General features: G+C 38.1%; 1 protein-coding gene across 1 annotated transcript in view; it reads left to right on the top strand.

Moving 5' to 3' along the window:
* The first annotated feature begins 361 nt into the window (after positions 1-361).
* Positions 362-24,260, top strand: part of clstn2a (calsyntenin 2a) — a 127,631-nt gene continuing 103,732 nt past the window's right edge. Inside the window, exon 1 of the mRNA XM_058642363.1 lies at positions 362-599. Coding sequence (XP_058498346.1) covers positions 527-599 — 73 coding nt within the window. The 5' untranslated portion in view covers positions 362-526. The remainder of the gene's footprint in view (positions 600-24,260) is intronic.

The following is a 24,260-nucleotide window of genomic DNA, read 5'->3' as shown; positions in this document are numbered from 1 at the left end:
ATCTTGTTATAATAACAAATAAACACATGTTTTTACTTACTAATCAAAATGAGTGTTATGTACCAGTAAAAAGTGTATCTACAGTATATCTGACAGCACAATTGTTTTTTGGTTTGTGTGCCTTTTGAGCCTTTTACTGCTTTTATTTGTTTCATTACAAGTATTTGTCTACCTGTACATATTTACTTTCTTGTGTAATGTTTGTGGATTGGGAAGCAGGCAATGCAACCTTAAAAATTAATAATAAAAAACAAACACATAGTGTTACGTTAGTATTTTATTTTGGTAAGCAATAACCGGAAACGTACTCCCTCTATCTCTCTCTCTCTCTCTCTCTGAAATCTCTTGTACTCAGTGAATGTCTCTTGACCCATAAGCTGCCTCTCGCGCTCACTGGCAGCAGAGGGAGAAGCTCCTCGCGCTGAGCAGGTGATCCAGAGACTTGGATTTGAGGAGAAGACAGAGAAGCACCACCACCACCACCACCATTATTATTATTATTGTTGTTAACAGCAGCAGCAGCAGCATGCAGATATCCGGACTGTCTCTGTGGCTGTTTTGCCTCATACTGGGTCAGTCCCGCACTCTCGGCGGGAAAGGTAAGCACATGAAAAAAGAAAAAAAAAATGATGAAAAACAACTTGGGCGTCGAAATGTCTGATTCGCTTTTTGTTTTTCGTGTTTTGAGTTGCACAAGTTGGCGTGGAGAGAACCCACGGTCCTACTGACAACTTCCTCTCGTCGTTTTTTGTACTTTTGTTTGGCAAAAAAAAAAAAAAAAAAGGTATTTTTTGCTCAGTATTCAGTTAACTAATGTGTGTTTGAAGCGTCACGTACTGGCAGCCAGCTGGTAATTAAAGCGTGTGGTGCTGAATTTGCTGTGAATTGTTGTTGTTTTCGTTTAGATAAACAAATACATACATAAAAGGGTTGTTTAAATACAGTTAACTGCCAGTATACTGTGGACAGCAGGCAGCAGGGATGCAGTGAAGGTTGCTTTCATTAAACGGTAAACAAACACCCATTAAATTTTATTTCAACGAAAACGTGGTGTCCTCTGGAAATTAATCTTACTGCATTTAATGCGTATGATTACATGAGACAAATCCACGCAAATGCCAATTTAAAACTCATTGTTGTTGGTGATCATGGATGATTGACTATTGATTGATGTAGAGCAGTGTCTCCCAAACTTTTTTTTTTATATATGTGGACTCACTTTTTTCTTGCTACAAGAACAAAATGTGTACATAATTCAACATTTACTCACAATTTCTCCTGTCATTTCTGTATTTTTTAAATTAAAAACCAGCTGATACTCCATATGCACGATAAAACATCAATCTCAAGTAAAATTGTGTACAAATGTCTATGACAGACTTAAGTGGGGAGAGGGGAAACTCTTACTCTGCATGTTCCTCATGTTTTAGACGTAACGACACACGCTCCAGTTGCGGGTGAAATGATTAACACCACAAATATGACATTTATTGACGGTATCAGTGGTTAGTTGCTGGTCACGATTGGCTGGTTGGCCAGTGATCTGGAGATGATTTCTTGCTATGATAATCAATCAGGCTTGATCTCACACATGCACACATTAAAGATCGTGTGGCAAAAAGCCAGAGGCAAGACTAACCTGTAAACAGGTCTGTTTTCAATGACTCAGTCAGTTTCCAATGGCTAAAATGGCTGAATTGGCTTCAAAGCAGGAAAAGAAAATCAATGCCGTTTTGTCAGATTTGAGGAGATGTGGTATTGTTCTGTGAGGCCATTTCCACTTAATGCCTGAAAGGGAAAAGATGAAAGCCTTGGTGTTGCATGAGACTCGAAGAATGAGTTAGAGTGAGTAGTTTTCATATTTACAGGCACAGAAAGCTCGGTAGAATACAGTATTTACATGAGACAAGGGTTTACCGCTGAAGACCTTTTCAGAAGAAGTCCGGAAATAGACCGGAGCACATGATTACCAGAGAACGCAGACACGTGAGAGGATTCGGGTGGCGTCGGAAGAGAAAGGCTGAACAAAACAAATCGAATACGGGGAAGAAACCCCAAACAAATCGAAACAAGATCAGATTTATGGGTGTCTTTTCTACAGAGCCTTCTTGCTGCATTATCCTCGCTGGGACATAAATCGCAAAAGCAATGTGGAACACAGAAGCATAACTCAAGGCTTTCCTCTTCTGTGCAATGACTGGTGAAACAATGTCTGCATGCCAAGCTTTTCCCTTTTTACCACTTCTCTGTCGTTCATGCCTCCTTTTCCCCTCTCCTCCACTTACCCACTCGAGTATTTCTGCATTTGTCTCTTTCTTCCTTTGACTCAGCATCTCCCTCTGCTGCTCTGCTCTGTTGAGCTGCCGCCATTCAAAGGGCAAATGTCACAGAGGGAGAGAAGTATTTCATCATACCTTCTTCTCACTTTTTTTTTTTCCCAAGCTTGATCGGTCCTTACTGTGCTTTTCTGAGCGGTAGCTCCGTCTCTGTTTTATTGGCTTAAGTGAGACATATAAACGGGGACGGTCTTCTTTTGTCCTAATTTGTCTCACACAATTACCTACTTTGCCCCTCTCTCTTTTTTGGAATTCTTTCTTATGCTGCGTATACATTCTATATTCACTTTATTGCGATCGTAGGTCGGTGTGTTATTGAATTAGACTCGGTAACCTTGTGTGGAGGTCTGTGAGCAACTGGTACTATATGCAAATATGGATGCGTATGCAAATGCACATCCTAATTTAGATGTTAATTACTCGGCATGGCCAATTATATTATGTCTGATGAGGCGTAAGGTGGAGGTGAGGAGTGACGTAAAAGGGCTTCCACAGGATGATGGATGTGTGGTAGAGGAGAGAATAAGGGTTTCTCGTGTGTTTTTGTACTTGCATTTGTTACCTCTCTAGGACCTATTCTGGCATAAACACTGACCTTTTCAGGGCTAGTAGTCTGGTTACTGGTTAAGTTGGGGGCTAAGATTTAAATTGTGATCAGGTTAAGGTTAGAGTTGGGCATTAACTGGTTATGATTAAGGTTGGGGATAAAGCTTTGTTTAGGCTGTCTGAATGAGTGGAAGTCTATGCAGTGTCCTAAAAGGCATGTTTATGTGTAGGGCTGTGTGTGTGAGACACTGTCACAGCAGCTGGTCCACTGGCCCTGATGGGGCTCTCTGCTCAGCACTGCACAATATGTGGTGGATAAACACCACATGCTGCGCTCCTCCACTGGTGAGACACACTCACAGTCTTCCGCCTCTGTTTCCCTACTAATGCATGCACACATACAGTACATTCACACACTTCAACACTCCCACATTGTCAAACTATCCGAATAAAACACTTTTATTGCACTATTTTAAGGCGCACTCTTCTATTTTCCAATGTTTCCCAATAATTCCCTCTTAAAGGTACAGTGTGTCAACATTTAGTTGCCATGTTGCAGCTGAATATCCTTCACCTCACCCTCACATCAAAAATCTAAATATGTTGAGTAGGGCTGAACAATTAATTGAAATCACAATATAGCCTACTGCAATTTTCAAATCGCAGGAGTCGCAATATTTGTTAAAGCCAAAATGTGTGCCAGAATATCATTTTAGATTAATTATTGTCTTGATCTATACACGTCATATACTGCACACTTGATTCCTGTCAAAATAATCGCGAATAGATATTTATTCAAAATCGTTCGGCCCTAATGTTTAGTTTGACCCATCTTCTGATATAAATACAAAAGGCTCGTTCTCAGGTAAAAACAATATTTTATCCAATCAGGGTACAGATTTTTATCTTCAATTAATGCTAAATAAAAATAGTTTCAGCTATTTTTTTCCACACTTGACCTTTTAAGAGGAATACATATCTCATGGACAATTATTTTCTTTAAAAAATACCAAACCAGAACAAGACTCTTCAGCAGGCTGGACATTAAAGACCTACTGTGTCTGTCATGCACATTGTTGTTAAGTATTGAATGTTTTATCCCACGAGTGCACCAACATTTCCTCCCCAGTCTTGACATATTACCTGCAGCACTGTTTCTGGAGATCATATGGCGGCATGTTTGTGTTTTCAACACAATTTGGATTAAACTCTAGTTGCATATTTTACATATAGCCCCTTTAATGTCCACATAATGTTTTATTGCTCCTTCAACTATCTAACCCAATTAATTTTTTAACCAAATTACAGAAGAACTGAGTATTACATTTCAGATTGTTGACCTCAGGATCAAGACTCTTTTCTTTATACTGACATAAGGAGGAAGTTTAGAGCCTCTGTCGTGTAAAACTCAAACAACAAACAGTTTCAAGATGGCTTGTCCTCAGCCAGAGTTTGCGTGGATAACTCTTCAACAGCGCTTAAAGACTAAATTGAAGCACTGTGCTTTAGCTGTGTCCCACAAGCTGGTGTCATTGAAGTCTTATCTTTTGTCTCTGTGCACCCAGGCCTAGCAATTCTTTATTAAACAATAGACCACATTCAGTTGTGAGTAATGATAAAGCCTCAAGTTATGAAGACATGCACCACTGCGCACTACTTTAATTATAATTCTAATACAAAATTATTAGCTTGTTGTGTATCTGAGTGCCCTAATAAAACTTGTTAACATTGTAGTGTGTGTGTGTGTGTTCAGTCCCAGCCGAACATAATATTAGAAGCACACACATATAGAAATATAGACAAAGCTTTTTTCATGTTACCCTCGAATTTAATTGAGTCATCTCCTGCATCTTCCTGTGTGGGCCTCCTGCACTGTCAGTCTAAGCCTTACTATGCTTAGAAATTTGTATATGACTTTTTAAAATTGCTTTTTGCTACTGTAGAATCCTGAAAGCTTCTTGTTTTTTTTTCCCACGGTGAAATATGATTCTGAAGATGTTTTACTACACTGTTTTCGTAATCATTGGAGAGATGGGCAACAAAGTGAGAAATCCTCACAGGTGTTGCAGCAAGTCATGCCAAAGGAAATTTTCCTTTTAAGTCGTTCTTTAATACTTTGCCTACAAGGCGACTCAGTGAGGGAGTGGAACAAAATGAAGGCAACAAATGAATACCTTGAGAAGAGACACTCGCATAACTCGGTATGTGAGTGTGTGTGTGGTTGCCTGTGTAAATGTGTGCGCACTGGGGCATCTACTGTTTGTGTATTTACCTTCTAACTTGTAGCTTTGTTGTATACAATATATGCCTCTCATTTAGGGGTGGGAATCACATGGTACCTCATGAACGAAACGGGATACATGGATACCAATAATATTGAGATACAACGATTCTGTGATAATCAATATATTGCAAGACAATCATATAGCGGTACATCACGATATCTGTCTGACTGAAGAAAACAAAACATCCGTGAAAAGTTGAATGTCCAGGATTTCTCTATTTATTCACAACATAGAGAACAAAGAGCATAAAGTCTATGTATTGAACGTGGCTGGAGCACATCTTAATGTAGCTTTCTCCGTACGACGATATATCACCAAAACGATATTTTGACCCACCCCTACTTTAATTATACAATCATTTTGGTTTGTGGACAAAACAAGACAGTTGAGAACATCTTCCTTTCCAGGTTTGACAAACACCGATCAACATTTTTAGGGTTTTCTGATATTTTATGGACCAAACGATTAATCTAGAAAATAATCGACAGATTATGAAAATAATCGACAGATTATGAAAATAATCGTTAGCTGCAGCTCTAGTCAAATGTATTCAGTACTTACTTATTAGATCAAAGAAAATGAGTGTTATTTATTTATTGTTGAATTTATGGTGATTTTTGAGTATCATAGTTTTTAATACTGTTTGATTTATTAGGACAAAATTTGTATTATTTTAATCTGTAAGCCAGTTTCATGGCTCTTGGCTCCCTGATTGGTGATTTTAATGTAATTATTTAGAGACTGTATTATCATTATTATTATTGTTATTTTGGGATGCTGTGACTTTAATGCAATAATATGATTGTTGCAGTTACACCCAGAGAATATCAGTCACTTGAGTTCAGCTAAATCAGAGTTAATTTTGTATTATCCTTACAGAACAATATCATCCTCTTTTTTTCCTAAAATACTGTATGTTGACACTGAATCTCATCGGTGCGAAGTCTGCGTGCATGTGCAGACCTGTGCTGCTTGTGTAAGTCAAGTTGCAGGTGCCGCTCAGTAAAGAAGGCAGAGAATTATGAAGAGTTGTCCTTAAGAAAAAAAGGTTTTAATTTTCCTGAGTCATCACCCAGTAGAGAAATCTTTCTTTCTGTTTCTTTGTCTGTTGCTCTCTTCATCAACCCACCTGTCTCCGTCCGTGTGTTTGACTCTACCTCTCCCATCCTGCCCTTAGATTGCTTTTATATTTTTGTCTTCTCCTTCCTTTGTAAAGCCGACAGTTTTGAGATCACCTCACTACAAAGAACCTGTCTTAACCTCTGTCATGGCCCGTTACGCCTCCTCTTTTTTCCCTCCTCTGCACCTCCAGCCTCCTTGCCTTCCTCACACAGTTACCTTTTAATAGTGAGAAATTACACAGTTATTTTGTAAGACTGAATGATTGGGATACAATATCAAAGTGTGATAGTGTGAGTTGCAAAGAGTCAAACTTTAGTTCAATTTCTAGGATGAGAATGTGAAAGTGAAAGGTGAGTTGTTTCTTCCATTTCTGTTTTCATTCTTTTTTTAACTGGCATAACACAGCACAATGGAGATTAATTGCAGCCTACACAATTTGGTAATTGGGTGGAATGAAATTTATATTTATATTTTTAGCGATTAATTGCTCATAGCTTTTATTTAGTGTAACTGCTTTTCGTGAGCTTAATCCAACCTAGCAACTTATTATGCACCAACATGCTCAACTGAGACACCTGCTCTTTAGTTGTTTCATGCTCATTACATTTTTTATTAGGATGCGATGTTGAGAAGGTTTATTAAAAATCCCCAAATATTTCTCTAGTGAAACGTTGAAAGACATCTTTAATTAACTCTTATCTTGTAAAGCATAATGTCATATACCTAACATGCTTAATGAATCTATACTGAAGTTGGCAAAGTTTTTAAAGCTATAATATTAATAATGGTTTTCCCTACTTCTTAGAGTGTCTTCCTATATAAATGATGCATTAGTCATAGGCCATTAAGTCACAGTAGGAAAAGTACAGGTATAAATAATAAAATTAATTTAGCTAAAACCCATTAAGCAGCTTCAGTTTCAGGGTCTTTGGTGTTGCGTTGGCTAGCCATCACATAGTGTTGTTTTACTGAATTGGACAGCGCTATTGTTATTTTAACACCTGCAATGATAATCCTGCAATGATATGTCAGAATGCCCACTGAGAGAAAGGCTTAAGCTCCCAGACTCCATCTTAGAACAAAGAAGCTCAAACCCTGCTGTGGGTGAGCACCTGCACAAATGTTCTTTTCTTTAAGACATAGTCTAGCATAGCACTTATGAGATGTAGTTCAATCCATCCAAAGTGTGCTGGATCCATTACCTGAGAGCCAGGATATCAGTTCAACACAATCAACCTTGAAAACCATGCTCACATTCAGAACCTATGGTCAACTTTGCGTCTCCAGATAACTGTGCTCGTCTTTGAATTGTGCTAGGAAGCTGAAATAGCTGGAGAAAACCCACGCAGACACTGGGAGAAAATGCAAACTCAACACAGAAGGGACCCAGAATCACTGTGCCCCCCTGTCTGATCCATAAATTCTGTGTCCCGGTCCGGGCCTTTCTGTGTGGAGCTTGCATGTTCTCCATGCTTGTGTGTGGGTTTTCTTCAGGTGCCAAAAAATGCACAGGTGAATTGGATGTTCTAAATTGCCTTTAGGTGTGTGTGAGAATGATTTTTGCCTCTATATGTTGGCCCTGCAATGGACTGGTGACCTGTCCAGGGTGTACCTCGCATTTTGCCCTATGTCAGCTGGGATTGGCACCAGCAGCCCCACAACCCTCATGTAGAGGATGTAGACAAGGAATGAATGAATGAATGAACGAACAAACCTCTGTTTCCAAATGGTCATTTTCTCCCATTTGCAGTGTTCTTTACTGTATGGTTTGTTGATCTCAGTCTTGCTATATACTCGTGTGATCCTTTTAACAAAAATTTACACACGAACAAGCAAACAGCACTTGATATAATTTATGCTCAAGGAATGAAAAGTATTTTACCACCCGCCAAACTTGTGTCAGCACAAGTGTGGATTTCCACATGAAAATCCATGTCAGATCAGATGAGATTTGATTTTTACGTACTCTGGTGTAATGACTTTTTTTTGCCATTACGAGTCAGTTGTCAGCAAAAAAAAAAAATCCTATTAATCTTTCTGCGGCTTCAGCATTGTTTTTGCACAGTTTCCATAACAGTTTTTTCAGCTCATTATCATTAACTAATTAACATTCATCATTGCTGATGCAAAATAAAACATTAGCAGCTGCTTGGATAGGTTGTATCATTTAAGATACATGACGGCATCAGAGGTGACCTTTTCTCCCACAATGTGACCGTCGAGCATCATGTAGGGATGGGACGATACCATTTTTTTGTGTCCAATACCAATACTGATATCCAATTTTATTTATAAAGCACATTTAAAAAACAACATCAGTTGACCTAAGTGCTGTAATAAATAATAAAATAGAATAAATGTACATGTAAACCCCAAACAAAAATAAATAAATATAAACATAAAAGACATAAAACACATGAGTTGACATGACCTCGCACCCATAAAATGCAGAACAGACTCTGTCTCAAATGCAGAGTAGAACAGTCTTTAAAAGAGATCTACCGAGACCAATATTATACTACTGATACAGCCATTTTAGACTGTTTATAACACATTTGTGCTGAGTCATTTCAGAGACCCAATTCTCTCAACGGTGTAACACATATTGTTCTCCAAAAAAGAAGAAATAACAGCCCAAACATGACATTTTATTAACATTTTTAAAGTCAGTGTATAGTGAAGCATGCAATATAAAGGATTTTTGGATTGTGTCGGATTTTACATTTTTATCTGGTACCGATTCCCTGCCATCATGTAACAGTTGAAATCAAAACAACACCATTTTACACAATACCCTTTCCTGTCTTTCTTGCCAGGAAAGACACAGAAGTGACTGTTATTTGTATTTATAGTTATAGTATGTTATTTATAGTGTCTGGTGTATAGTGTCAAACTGTAACCTTATTAATGAAAAGCTACTTAGGTTTTTACACCGACCGCCATCTCTTGTAGTGTTTCACATGGTTTAAATGTGACTCATACTGCTGTGCTGTGGATGCATGTTGTCTCTTCAAATTTTTTCTGCTCAATCTTTATATAGTACTGTGCAAAAATATTAGTCCACCATTAAATGTGTTGTTTTAGCAGTACTGTAATGACCACGCAGTATAATTAATTATCCATCAGATTATTGGAACACATCCAGAAAATCCAGGAAACATCTATCCAGTTTTAAAATAATATGTTTTTCCAAAAAAAAAAGTGTCAAATATTTAGTGTGACCTACCCTTAACCTTACCCAATAGCAAGACCCTGGCTCTCTGGTGGATGGGACCCAGCCTAATGTTTTTGTCCCTCTATTTCATGTCAGAATATACCTTTGCATTGTTCTGTCCCCAAGAGACACAGAGACAGAGACTTTCTTTTAAAACAAAAAGCCTGGCAAAAAGAAATCCAAAATCAGTAAGGACACAGTTTATACCCATCACAATTAACCCGCAAGTGAACTGCTGAATTTCTATTAAAATACCAGGCCTTTTGTGTTTAAATTGCTCCCTCCATAGAGCTCTGTAGCACTTCTACTTTGCAATTATAGTCAGCACAAGAAGACAATAACCTCGTTCCACAGAGATAAAAAAAAGACGCCACCATTACCACACTGGGAGAGCAGAGTGGTGTGAGGGCTGCAACGATCATTTCCATTGTTCACTAATCAGTTGAATTTCTTTATTAGTTATAGCTGTAGGGAACTGGACTTGCTTGAGCTAATTACTGAATATAACTATGGCCTGGATGACTGAGAATTTTTACAGACATAATCAGTCGATTATTTTCTCGATGAATCAATTCTTTGTTTGGTCCGGAAAATGTGAGAAAATATGATTTCATTTTCTCCACAAACCAAAGATATAATGTTCACCTCAGCAACCTGTAGCATCTGAAATGATTACTGCTCTTCCAATTCAATACATTGCAGGAGCGTGGTTCAAGTAGGTTACCAATTTTTTTTCTAGATGTTTTTGAGTGGGGGACTGAGGCTTTCTAGGTTTGGTATTGTTCAACATTTCCAGTGGCAGCATCTAGTTGGTCTCTCCTCTCTGCGTCTGAGTGTTAAAGTGCCACTTGGGTGGTTGGTACAAACACCAAATTAAAACACAAGCAGAGATTATGGCACCAACTGGAAAATGTATTTTGTGAACATACTGGCTGCAAGGCGATTTTAAAGGTTTGCATCTTGATTATCCTGACTAAAATAATCGCGATAAATGGGTGCAGCCTTCTGTCTGCACTTGTGGTGAGACATCTTTTTTTCAGTGAAAAATAATTTAATAATATTGTAGATGATGATTGAATGAATAACAAGTCATGAGGAAACATACAGCATATGCACCATAGGCACATTCAGAATTAGATCACACGCACTGTATGCTCGAGTAAAACAGGATTTTCCAGTCACTCACGTGAACTACTGATGTTTTTCTTCATTCACGATTAATGAGATAATGGAATTTCACCACGATTGATCTTATTGTAAGTGCTTTTAATCCTGATAAATGATAATATCGTATATTGTCCCATCATTACTGGCTGCTCCATAGTTATCGGTGAAGCCAGTATGTCAATACAACATGTTTCCTTAATCTCTGTCTCTGATGACATTTCATGGATCCATTTTATGACTTAACATATTACATTTCAAACATCCAGCACCTTTAAGCCTGGACACTAAACAATTTAATGAAAAAAGTGTATTTAAACATTTCTAGGGGTAGAAAATGAAGGAGTAGTGGCTAGGACTGTTGCCTCACAGTAAAACAATGAAATGGTTATTTATTTAAATCTTTGTCATATTGCTATTGAAGAGAATTGTGGCAATGTATATTATTTATTTAATAATATTAATAATAATAATAATAATAATAATAATAATACTAGCAATAATAATAATAATAGCAATGAATGATCATAAATTAAGCCATAACTTTTTTAATATTGCAGAAGCCAACGTTTTTTTATTAAAACCCCCCACTCAAACCAATTGATCAATCATCAAAATAGCTGTAATTCACTGATAAACAGTTATAAGGTAAGGGGAAACCAATAAATTGGTACTGAAATAAGTAAATTGAATCAATAATTGATGAATCGATGCAGCCCTTCTGCAAGATTGACAATTGGCAGTTGTTCTTGTTCTTGCCGCATACTTGTATCAAATACCCTCTTGAGAATAATTTACTTCACCAGAACACTATAATCAGAACTGTGGTCTTCTCTTTCAGATTATTGGATGAGTAAATTCAACTACACTGCCAATGAAAGCTTTCATTTCGCCATTTAACGCTATCCACTGGCAACATCGACCGTGTTGCTGAAATATGTGGTACATTTATAAAGCAATGGGTGGAATAGGAGCATGTTGCAATGATGAATGGGTGTCATTTACAGGCCTGATGCCTTGTGCTGAATAGCATTCACATTTTATGTTTGGATTGGTTGTGAAGCAGACCCACATATGATTAAACTTTATTACACGCAGGGAATAGATAGTCAGAGAAAACAAGAGTTCAATTTAGATCCTCAGAGGCGGACATCTAGTGACAGCGAGAGCGAGAGCGCGATACAGAGAGAGGAGAGAAGTGAAGTAGAGGATCACAGATTGTAGAGCCAGAATGGAAGACTGAGCACTCACTTCCACACTGAGTCAGTCCAGGTGTCTACAGCTAACAACAGGAGATGATTAGGAACCTAGGGCTGCTTGATTATGGAAAAAAATAGTAAATGTGGTTGTTGGCGTCAAAATTTAAATCACAATTACTTTAAATGATTACTCAATGACTTAAAACAAATGGAAATCATCGCATGTAAAAAAAGTGGCTTTGAACATGGAATTTTTGAATAAACCTTTTGAATTTACCTTCAAATAACTATCACTGATGTAGTGGACTGCTAGTAAAAAAAAAGCCTATTTAAATAAAATGTAATGCATGTGTGTTCTTTTTTTAATGGTTGATGAGCGGGGCAGGAAGTGGGACACTGTTACAACATTAAAAGCATTGTTTTCAGAATGAAATCCCCCGTTTTGTAATTATCACTTTGTTTTGATTTCCATGTTTTTGTAATCGTTTGGGGCTGTAATCGTACTTGCATAGCCCTATGAGAACCTTCTCAGACGTGGAAGTGAGTGCGTTTCCATGCACAGTCAAGAAGACCTTCGATTGTAGCACGCCTATGCCTTTCGACTGGACTACTGTTCTTCGCCCAGTATACATGCGCTAATGGGAAATCGATCTATTGAATGTAATGTGTCCGCCTCCACTCATCTGGGGCCCAAACGCCCCCTTTCATCTTCATAGTCTAATGGTGGTTTCCAGTTTAGCATGCGGTTGGTTATTAGCATGTTGAGCACCATTCTGAGTCCATCAACTTAAAAATATCCAATTCTTTAAGCTGGTAGAGCATTAAACCAGTCTCCTCTTCAGTCCAAAAAAATGAATCTTATTCATCTCTGTTTGTTTGTTTGTTTGTTCTATTATTTTGAGTCCGACTAAATGTTTACATGCTGTAGTAGCTCAAATCCCAGTTGCGTTATCTGTGTTTCCATTTATTTTAAAACACAATACTATGCTTTTTTTTTCTTCCTATTGCTATGTTAATGTGCTGACTGATGACACTGCTGATGTAGTGCTTTTGGAAGCATTGACATTACAACACTTTATTACTCCTCTTTCCCTGTGTGACCATTCGTCCATTATACTTTATTAATAATTGGCTTGAAATGTTTCTGAGTTGTCATCAAAAAGAATAGTGCTGTTAAGAGCTATAGCAGCCGGTGAGTTTGCCTGTTAGGGATGCAGTGACTATTTTGTCTTTATTGGACTCATGTGTGCTGTTTCTCTGCCTACCTCCTTTATTTACCTTGTCTCCCACTGCTGCCCTTTACCCCACGGCCCTTATACAGCTTTGTACTTCCTTCTCTCATGCACACACAAACGCACACATGCACTTAGCAGCTGCTCAGCCCCTGTAACAAGGCTGATGTCCTCCTCAGTAATGGGGATCAGCTGGGAGTGGAGTGGTCCAAGATGGCAGCTCCACAAGGGAGCAGACAGATTCTTCCACATGAGACAAATCAGGAAGAAGTTGCCCAGCTTATTTGTCTTGTTAACCTGTGACCGCGGTCTCCCTTCCCTTTTTCTTCCTGCATGGATGACGGTTATTTGTTTGCATTGGTGGCAGTAAGGCTGAGATGTGTTTAAATTATTAAAGAGCCACACCGCTTACCGCTCGAGCATCACTTCTTTATGAAGATAATAGCCTGCAGGTGCAAAGTGAAGGGGAAACACCGGTAATTGCTGGGGAACTTGTGACAGTAGTTCACCATCGTGGATTTCACCAGCTCTTATGGGTGTTCTGTTGAAGAATATTATTACATTCCAGCACACTCTCCTCCTTTTAGTGATGATTTAAAGTAATAATGTGGTGATTCTCCCCCTTTTGTAACTGCAGAATGTGGAATTCATCCCTGTTGTCAGATATTGATTTTAGGAGAAAAGTGATGATGAACAATGTTTTCTTTCCCACCTTGATTCCCGTGGTAGATTAAAACAAACTGCAGAGGGTAATATGACCTGGCCTGGTATTAAATTCTGAAAATGCTCTCCCCAGTCTTATAACGTATGACTCGGGAAATACTTAATATCTATAAAAGTCCAAATTTATCAACACCCTGTCTGTAGTGACCCTTGCACTAAGGCTGAACAATTTAGATAAAATATACAACTGGAACATTTGTGACACATGGTGAAATTTTCAAGTTCAATATTTATTACTGTGTTTTAGACTTAAAATAAGATGGAGCAAATTTTTATTAATTATTCATTTTGAAGTCATAAACATACTTTCATGGTTAACTTTGTCCAAAACATCAAAAAAGGGCTAGAGTTAAAATTGACCATGTTTGCATCAAAAATATGACCGCAGGGTATGTAAAGAAACAGAGATTCAACATCATTATTTTCATAAACAAGAATGCAATCATCTCTAAACTATATTAAAAATCATTGTGTGAATATAAACCACCAGTTCTTGCCGTCCTACAATGAAGGAGAGCATAGTAGTTTGGTTTGTCATAGAAAGACAAGGATTCATCTTCCAACCAAGTTTCTAAAAAGGCTCTAACTGAGAATTTTTGATTTATTACAAAGCAATCATGAGCTGATTGTTTGAAAACCTGTGCTTTTATTTTCAAGTGGTATTTTTAAATTTAAGTTCCATCTTTCTTTATCGCAACAAAAAGTTCCTCCTTTTTGGAAGGAATCCATTGTGTTACAGTAGCTTAAGTTAAATCCCCTCAAGTATTGAATGATTATCAGCCTGTAAAGCTTACGTCTTTAGTGTTGAAGGCTTTTGAACGCATTGTGAAAAGAAGCTTGGTAAATGAGTATAATTGACCCACTCCAGTTTGCATACTAGCCGAGAAAAGTGGTGGATGATGCCACTGTGACACTGCAGAATCTTGTTCTTGTGCATCTAGAGCGCCTGAAAACACATGTACAGTTGTCTTTCAATGACTTTTTTTCTCCCCAAGGCAGGGCTCCAGACTAACTTTTTGCATTGGTTGCACTGGTGCGCCTAACTTTTTTATTTACCCAAATTTTTCATTGCTTGGCCTTTAACGCCATAAGGTCACCTTTTTATCGCTCTCCAACAACTTTCATATAATGTGAATGATTTTTAAACAAGAATAAGGTGTAGAGAGGGTCCACTTTTTCTACACACTTGTCACAGCATAGAGTTTGTTTTATAGATGTGTTTTTTTTTTTTTTTAAATGTGTTTATTAATTTTCTTCATAAACAAACCACAACAAAACCACACAACAAGAAGAAGCTGGGAACAGTAACACAAAAACCCAAAATGAAAAATCAGCTCCGGGTAAATGTGACAGCTACATTATGCAACATAGAGTGAAACACAGTGGGAGTGGAGAAAAATAAAAAGCAAAAAATAAATAATACAGTTTTTTATACAAATGCTCTCGTCAGTATAGCAGAAATGTTTACATTAATATAGTCAAGAAATGGTTTCCATATTCTTTCAAAGGCATTAGTTTTGGAGTGCAGAAGACAGGTGAGAAAGTCCAGAGGTATATATTCCATTATCGTCCTGTGCCACCCCACCGCTGAGGGGGCCTTATCTGTGATTGTTGTGTTTTTAAAGTTTCAGATTCAAAACGTTGTTGACCTGCGGACGAATGCGCTGTTACCGCCCAATTCATTAGCAGCTGACTTCTGACTTATCTGTTTTTGACTTTGGCACGATATGTTGGCTTGTTGATTTCTTAACTATGAGGTCACGGAGGACCCGTGATTATGATGCTCTCTCTTGAACCACTGATGTGCTCAACAGGCTCACCCCTGTTATTCATGCTCTACACTAACAACTGTCACAGTCACTTAGAGCCAAGGTCCATCAATTTGCTGATGACTCAGTTATCTTCGGCCTCCTGCAGGACCATGAGGTGGGCCATGGTCCAGTCCGTGACAAGTTTCTTAAACGTGTGAGGACTCCTTGCATCTTAATGTCTCTAAAACTAAAGAGGTGCTGACTGACTTTCTATGGAAAGCACCAACAACTATCAGTGGTACAGCTGAGAAGATGGTGAATAATTGCAAGTACTTAGGTAACGTCATTGATGACAAATTGACTTTCCATGCAAATGCTGACATTTGCAAAAAAAAAAAAGGCTCACCGGAGACTCTTCTATTTGAGGAAGCTGAGCCCTTTAAAAAAGTGATTTATTCATCTTTTATGAAGTCAGTTTTAACTTTTGTAAAGGTATGTTGGTCTGGTAACCTCAGCATTGTAAAGACACATAGGAAAATAGTTGGCATGGACTTGATTGATCTTGGCCATATCTTTCAAGCAAGAGCCACCTGCCAACGGCGGGACATGGTTTACTTTCCTCATGAGGCCAAAAATCAAATAGATATCTGAAATCATTTGTCCCATCAGCTGTGGTTGCCATTAGGTCACATGGCTCATTGCACATTATCATGATGACATCCATTGTATTTATGTTTTTGTGAATTTACTTACTCATGGACAAATATTTTCCAGACTATTAAATGAAAACTTTTGAATGTATTTGTTTTGGAATTAGATTTGTCAAGTAGTGGACTATCAAACCCATTATTACTGAAATAGTCACAGGATGAGGGACAAACGTATTTATGTGCAGGGTCAAACGCCTCTGTACATTTAGAGTGAATATTCAGGCCTGAGTCAAAGGGTTTGAAGAATACATGATTAGAACTAGTTATCGTCCTGCATCACAATTTCTATCAGCAACCATCCCATCACCATCAATGTCATGCGCTTGATTACGCTGTTCATTAAGCCTGAATATTAAATATAATAAACACCTCTATTTTGGCTTAATTTAGATCAGTATACTAGAGGCAAATACAAGATTCAAAAGATATTACATGGATGTAGTTCAGTCAATCTCGCAGGAGTCAAAGCAGAGACTCACACCAGAGACTTCCAGCCCCTGCCTCTGTCTGCCCCAATTGAAGTTGAATGAAAGGAAAGAGGACAGAGATGCATTGGAAAATACAATAGAGGGAGAAGAATCAGACAAGGTGAAAAGAGGAGGGCTACAAAAGAGATGATGTGGAGAGCATACAGAGGAGAAGCAAGATGTTAGAAGCAAAGGAAGAGGCCGAGTGTGGAAAAAGAGTGTAAAAAGAAGGGCATCATGACAGAAAGAGAAGGAAGATAAAGGGAGACGGGCTGCGTGGTGTGGTGATGTTTGCCTTTGCCGTTCATTGTTTGGCAGTGTGAGCGGTCTGCGGTCGGCTGCAAGTCCCTGAGTGATTCATCATGATTATGTTTGGTAGGCAGGTAATGTCACAGCAGCCAGGGCTGGGCTTATAATTGAGGCAGAGGCTGCCGCTTTCTCTGGACATCTGTATTTGCCTGGATGTCGTAGGTGAAATCTGCTTCTTTGCTGTGCGAACTCCCTTTTTTCCCTCTCCAATTTAATGTCAACTTTTTCCTGTTGTACTATGAAAATGTGTACTATGTGTGTCAGGGTTGTGGCTTTTTCCAAAAATGAAGTTCAAATGGATAATACATGACACGCTAGTCCTTCAAAGATATACAGATTTCTCCCTGCACGCACACATGCACACACACACACACACAAAGGTAACATATTTTAAGCTCACTCTTGTCCTCCATTTACACAAAACAACACAACATCACGGTCTAATTCCTCTGATGGGTCAAGAGGTCATTCATAATGGATGTAAGGCTCAGAGTGCCCTGAACCACAAGGTAATTACCTCAGACGGTCCGATGAACTTATAGGCTGTATTTTGCACTCAGTCAGGTTTTAAAGGTTTAAACTTAAACTCCCTCTCCCAAGTTTAAGCAGATATTTGAATTTCGGACTGTGCGGACACCCTAATTGTTTGTAGTTAGATATACATATACATATATATATATATATATATATGTGTATATATATATGTGTGTATATATATATATATATATATACTATATACATACATATATACATACATGTGTGTATATATGTGTGTGTATATATATGTGTATGTATATATGTATGCATATACATATATGTGTATATGAATATATATATATATATATATTTTTATATAATATATATATATATTTTTTTCATTCACAAATTAATATGGTGTTTCAGCTTCTGTATGTTGATATTTTTGCTTCATTTTACTCCCCGCTCTCACTTAAAACACGTTTAAAATGTCAACTATCAATGTCCTCCTTATCTCTCACCGCCTCCTATCACGTTCCTCCCACTCATCCTTTTCCTGTGATCCCTTATTTTCACTCCTCTTGTAACTCTGACTTATGTGGCACCTCCTGTCATTTCTACTGTCCAACTTGATTAACATCTCTTTTATGTTTGCGTCTTTACCCTTCCCTGTCAGCCACCACTGTCACACTTTGCCTTCAATGAACAGTTGCGCTGTTTTATTTAATTAGATGTTGTACGTTTATGTATTTGTGTGTGTGTGTGTGTGTGTGTGTATATATATTTATACATATGTGTATATACAGCTTTCTGTGTTCACCACATAGCTGTTCATCAAACACACATAGTCAACATAGTTTAGTGCCATGTGCACTTACTATACACCAGCTCTCTAATGCACAGTGTGGTGGTAGGGAAGTTTAAATGATTCATGAATGCCTCTGTAGTATGTCTGCCAAGGCTGCAGCTAAAACCAGTGTCATTCTCTCTCAATGCTTTCACCCCATGAATATTGTATAGATTATGGACGTGCTTGCCTCAAAAAGTAAGTCCACTTCTGTCCATCCACCATCGGGATGGTCATGCTTTAGTTAGTGCTTCAGCTTAGTGCTTCAGCTTTTCATATTCACTACTCATAATGGTCTCGCTTAGGGAAAAAGCCTTTAGTGGACAATTAAGTGCAGGATTGCATTTTACGTTCTCAGCAGAAACAAAAATATGTATCTGGAAGGTAGGAAGTGTACATTTTGGATAAACGGCAATAAGCACTGTTCCTCAGTAGACAAGGTTAAATGATACGGTTGCTGATATTTAGCATTTTTTCTTGCTGACCCAAGGAAATGTGTAAAAAACAATGATTTTATTCAGTTTTGGCTGTGTAGACACAGCTTGATTCACCTTTATTACTGCATTCTACAGTTGATGTCATCTTGGCTGATTTCTAAGACTGCTGTGTCCAATGTCCTTTTATGTCTAGTTTCAATGTCACAGGATTTTACATTGTAGGCCGATGCGTTTGTTTTAGTGACGACGAGTATGTACTTCACAGTAATGAGCATTTTAACAACAAGTAGGAGAAAGATTCCCAACACTTCATGATGGCAGTAATTAATAAACCATGTGTCTGAACTGGGGTGATATTGTCAAAGTAATTTGAAAAAGAAATCACGATGATGGCAGTGTCTCATATTGAAATGATTAGTGTTAGCGTGCTGCTGTGTGCCTTTAGGTGCTCTGGAATATGATTACCTGTCTGTAGTTTTGCACTGTCAGCACAATCTTGAGCACAAACAGAGCAGAGGAGAGAATTTCAATTTTTTTCTCTCCTTTTCCCCCCCCCCCCGTCCTGTTGGGATCCAGCTGTTTATCAAACATGTATAATCCTCTGTATAATATACTGCAGACATAGTGCCATATGTGTGCATATGTCTGCGATTGTGTCGTATGACCTTTTAAAGTCGCGGTGTTCACTCTGAGCTGCTTCTGCTGTTGCAGTGCATGACTAACACACATAACAAATGCAATTATTACCTCCTGACCCTCAACTATACACTCATTTTCACCTCCTCTGTGCTCACTTGCATTCATCTCACGGTAATGAATAACTGAGAGGAGAAAATCTGTTCCCTAACAAATATCAAACTGTGGTGAGAGTGATGCATGGTAAATTGTTCTTGCAGTGTCACAGTGGAGCTCTGGGTTTTGCCTTTTGAAAATGATTAATTGGCCTCATTAGAGCACTACATAACCGTAACTTGTCATAAGTTTTACTTGTTTCTCTAACTAGGTGTGTGATGTCATTAAAGCATCTTGGTTTTCTACACTGATGTGTTTTTTTTTTAGTGTTTCCCAGTTCAGTTAACTATGACTTTCTAGTGTTTGTGGTTATGTCTCTTGTGTTTTGCATTGTTTTTGTGGCGAGAAGAGCCAAACGAGTGTGTGGTTTTGTCGAGACTGATAATGCTTCATATTGAGGTTAAGAAGTCTCAGAATCACATATCAAAGCAATATTCGTTTTATTAAACACACACACCAGGGACGTCCCGATCCTGATAAATTCTTCTTTTCCTCTAGTCAGTAGTAATGATGCTCATGGTAATGATGATTAGTGGGCACTAAAGCAGGTGAACATTGCTGTAACTCAAGTTAAGCAACAACACTAGTCACTGTAGAGAATAATATAAATGTAACCACATATGTTCCACTATCAACCCACCTGTTAACAAACATGTAAGGAAGTGACATTTTTACCTTTCTGCTCGCAGTTTAACGACATGTTGCACACAATCACAAACACTGGTTTAGTTGCAGCCCTACTTTTCTCTTTGCCAGCTGTCTCTTCTTCTTTCTCTGTAAACTTAAGTCAGGATTATTTCATTATTTTACAGATGGTGAGCATTGATTAAAAAATAGTGTACTGTGCAGCTCTGTTATCAAAGAGTAGGGATGTAGGGACTTTGTGCCGATCTACCTGATATTCGCATATATCAAAAGTGCTTGGGTTGATAACTGATACGATGCTGATATATTTTTCCCCACACCCAATTGCAAAGGTCATTTAGTCTTTTCTCTAGTGAAATTATTTAGATTTTCTAGATATTGATTTATTGATGTAATTCATTGAGCAAATAATAGTTGCCAGCATAGGAGTCAATGAGGTAGGAGCCAATATAGCCAACTGTTGTAGTCATTAGTCAAATCTGTCGATATTATTCTGATAAAATCGTGCTTCCCTATTTTGGACTGCTGGTTAGTGGTTCCTTTTAGAATTGTGACCGGCGTCTTCCTTTTCACACATACACCTTTAAGTAGTTGTTTTTTAACAACCTCGGATATTTCTCTACGGCAGTATACTCTTCAGTTTGTATGCCAATTCCAATCGTATAGGTCTGTAGTAGTATTTGTCCATGTAATGTGTTTTGTGTTATATGAAATATTTATTTCAAGCTCACCAGGACCTAATAGAAATAAAAAAAAATTCTTTTTTTGGTGTGGCCTCTGTCATCATCAGAGCTCCTGCCTATGAAAATAAAAAAAGAAGACTCATTTTAATTATAATTTAAAGCCTTCCTTCAGTTTACCAATGGAAAATATTTGGAAGTCAGTCGTAGTCTTCTCTCTTAGCATTTTTTATAAATGACGCACTTTTGCCTCAAGTGTCTTTAAAACTGGTAAGCTGTTCATCATGTGTCACTTCTGTTTAGTCGTCAAAACACCACAATGCACTGAACTGTTGCAAAACAGTGTGGGAGAGAGCATTTGAGGCTGTGGTAAAAACTGAAGTCATAATTTCAGCAGATGCTGGATCAAAGAACATTGTGGCGCCACTAATGTTGTTTCCACAAACACTGTAAAAGAAATCTACAGTGTGAGCGCTGGATAGCCAGCTGTGAATATCTGCATCTGCACAGTCATTTGAGAGTATCTGCTCAACAACAGACATTAATGCAGTCTGTTTTCTTTAATGTTTAGGTGAAGGCAGTGACGGCTTTCAGACGAATGACTTAAGCTATGACTGGCACTAAGGAGTCACAAATGATTCAGACTGCCCCTAGGCATTAACTCCTGGCCTCCAGAGTCTGCGCTCCTCCTCTTGCATTATGTCAAATTATACTGTATATAAAAAAGAAATACATGATGTGCATGATACTCGTATTCAGTTGCAGGATATAAGGTGAATTTCAATGTATGCACTTGTACTTTGCTGTAGCACACATCCTTTTCACTTATATATTTATCCGTAACACTTCCCCACTCTTAAACTCAAAGCATTAGCAATATATTACTATTCCTTTTACTTGCTAATCTCTATCGTGTCATTTTTAAAATTGATTTTCTAAAGAAATTAAAAAGGAGCTTAACTTTAATGGCAGGAGACATCACTCCGACTTAAATTAAAAATTCAAACTTGCAAGGTCGTGGTTTTAAAGATGTCAATAATCTCTCTGGAAAAAGAAAAAAAGATTCTTCTTCCTCTCTTCAGATGTTACAGTCCGGGTACATCAGTGATTAGTGTATAGCAATTACTGAAAATGGACATAATTTCCTACTTTAATTGTCGAGTTGTCCGTTGCTCGTTGAAAATGTTAAATTTAATCGCGACAATTTCCTGCACAAATCGTTGAACTTTTCATTGTATTTTGTAAATTGTTCTTCAATCTCCCTCCTTCCTGTTGGAGTACAGAGCCGCTGTGCAGTATTAAATCAAACATCGATATGTAGCAGCGGGGGAAGGGAGGAAATTGACATTGAGCTTTTAGAAATCCTCTTTGGAGCAATTCTGTTTGGTGACTGGAATAGATGGTTTTGAAGTTTCACAGAGACACTCAGTCCACATCATGGAAACGGTGCGAACTGTGCACATATGCATGATGATGTGCTGATGCACACATCAAAATCTCACGTTATGCCTCGGACTCCCCTAGATGGGAATAACGAGACAATTTCAAAGTGCTTTAAAATAAAAAAAGAAAGAAAAATACAGCAGCAGCAGTATAATAATAAAGGCATATAAAAAACATTTGAATAGAGAGGTGAAATAAAGAGGGGAGAAATTAAAAGAAACTTAAACTTTGCAGTTACGGCTGAGGTGCAGCAGTAATGATAATTACATTTTTATTCAAACGCAGTGGCAAACAGGTATGTTTTCAGGCTTGATTTAAACAAATTAAATGATTTAGCAGTCACTCTTCTGGGAGTTTGAGATAATTTGGGGCATAAAAACTGAAGGCGACTTCCCCATGTTTTGTCTTGGTTGTGCGGACACGGAGCAAGCCTGACCCAGGTGACCTTAGTGGTCTGGATGGTTCATAGGCCACATAAAAATACTCAACTTCCTCAAGACTTAGAAATAGCCACAGAACCGCTGAATCAATTAAGTTTGTTTTGATTTACAGTGAATAACAAAGAAATGGCTTCAGAATGTGTCCAAACAAACCAATCGAACTAGAAAATAAACACATCTTACCTGACAATTCTCAAAATTAAAATAGAGCCAATTAACTTCCTAATTAAACATAAACAGGAGAAAACGGAGGTTAAAAGAACTGGTTGCTCATCCCTACAAAGTCCAAAGAATTAACATAGAATTACATGAGTCAGGCGTCATCAAGGAGGCCAACCAATCAGCAGCAGGACAGAGGCAGCGGCTCAATGGAGTCTTTGTGCTGGCACACCTATTTACAGACATACACACACACACACACACACCACTCATTTATTCATTAATTCAGAAGAGAACAAAAAAAACAGTAAAAAAACAAACAAATCCACACACAAAATACGACAGCAGTTGTAACTCTCACAATACGATAGTATCTTGGAAAGGATGATGGGTACAGACAGAAGAATGGTCTCTGTAGTTCTTACTTCCACACGCTATCTTGCCTGGAAGACGATTGTTTGATACTGATCCGCGACTACTTCTTTTTTCGGCTTCTCCCTTTAGAGGACAGTGGAGCATCTGTCTGCATATTTGATTAGGCAGAGATTTTACGCTGGATGCCCTTCTTGATGCAACCCACCCATTTATCCGAGTTTGGGACCTTACTACACTTAGAGCACACTCGATGTGTGTGTGTCCCCCCCCATGGGTCGTTCACAGTGAAGGAGCGTGGGTGGAATCAAACCATTTCAAAGTTAACAATACTGTTACATCCCCATGAGGCAATAACAGTATGGAGCAGCCACACTGCCTGCCTCATGCTTTTCTTAAGACTAGAACTAGACCAGACGGTGAAAATGATCTTTTACCAAAGCGCACTCCAGTGCATCAGTGCCCTAAATCCATTTGTGTTTTTTGTGAAATATTTACAGGACTGATGCATGAACAACTTCATAATGAGGACTCCTGGCATATTAAAAACTAGGGGCTGCATGATATGGCCAAAAAACATTATCATGATAAAATATTTTCAAATCAGTCAATATTGATAATTATTATGATAAATGTCATATAATTAAACACAGACAAAATTGACTGTGCGTTTAAACTTCTTTATGGAGAGGTAAACGACAGACATTTCACACCTCTCCATCTCTTGTCTTTGCACAGTGCATTAACATCATATTGATATACGCTGAACCTTTGTGATTAATGGCATTTGCAAAGGTACAAAGGCAGCAAGCTGTAAAGCAGAGAGAAGGGCAGCCAGTGTCGCCAGATTATTCAAGGCAAACGATTCTCTCATCGGAGAGAGTGGGAAGTGTTTTCAGTGGACATGGAT

The sequence above is a fragment of the Solea solea genome, chromosome 1 (genome assembly GCF_958295425.1).
Source record: "Solea solea chromosome 1, fSolSol10.1, whole genome shotgun sequence".
NCBI lineage: Eukaryota > Metazoa > Chordata > Actinopteri > Pleuronectiformes > Soleidae > Solea > Solea solea.
This window is presented reverse-complemented; position numbering and strand designations above follow the sequence as displayed.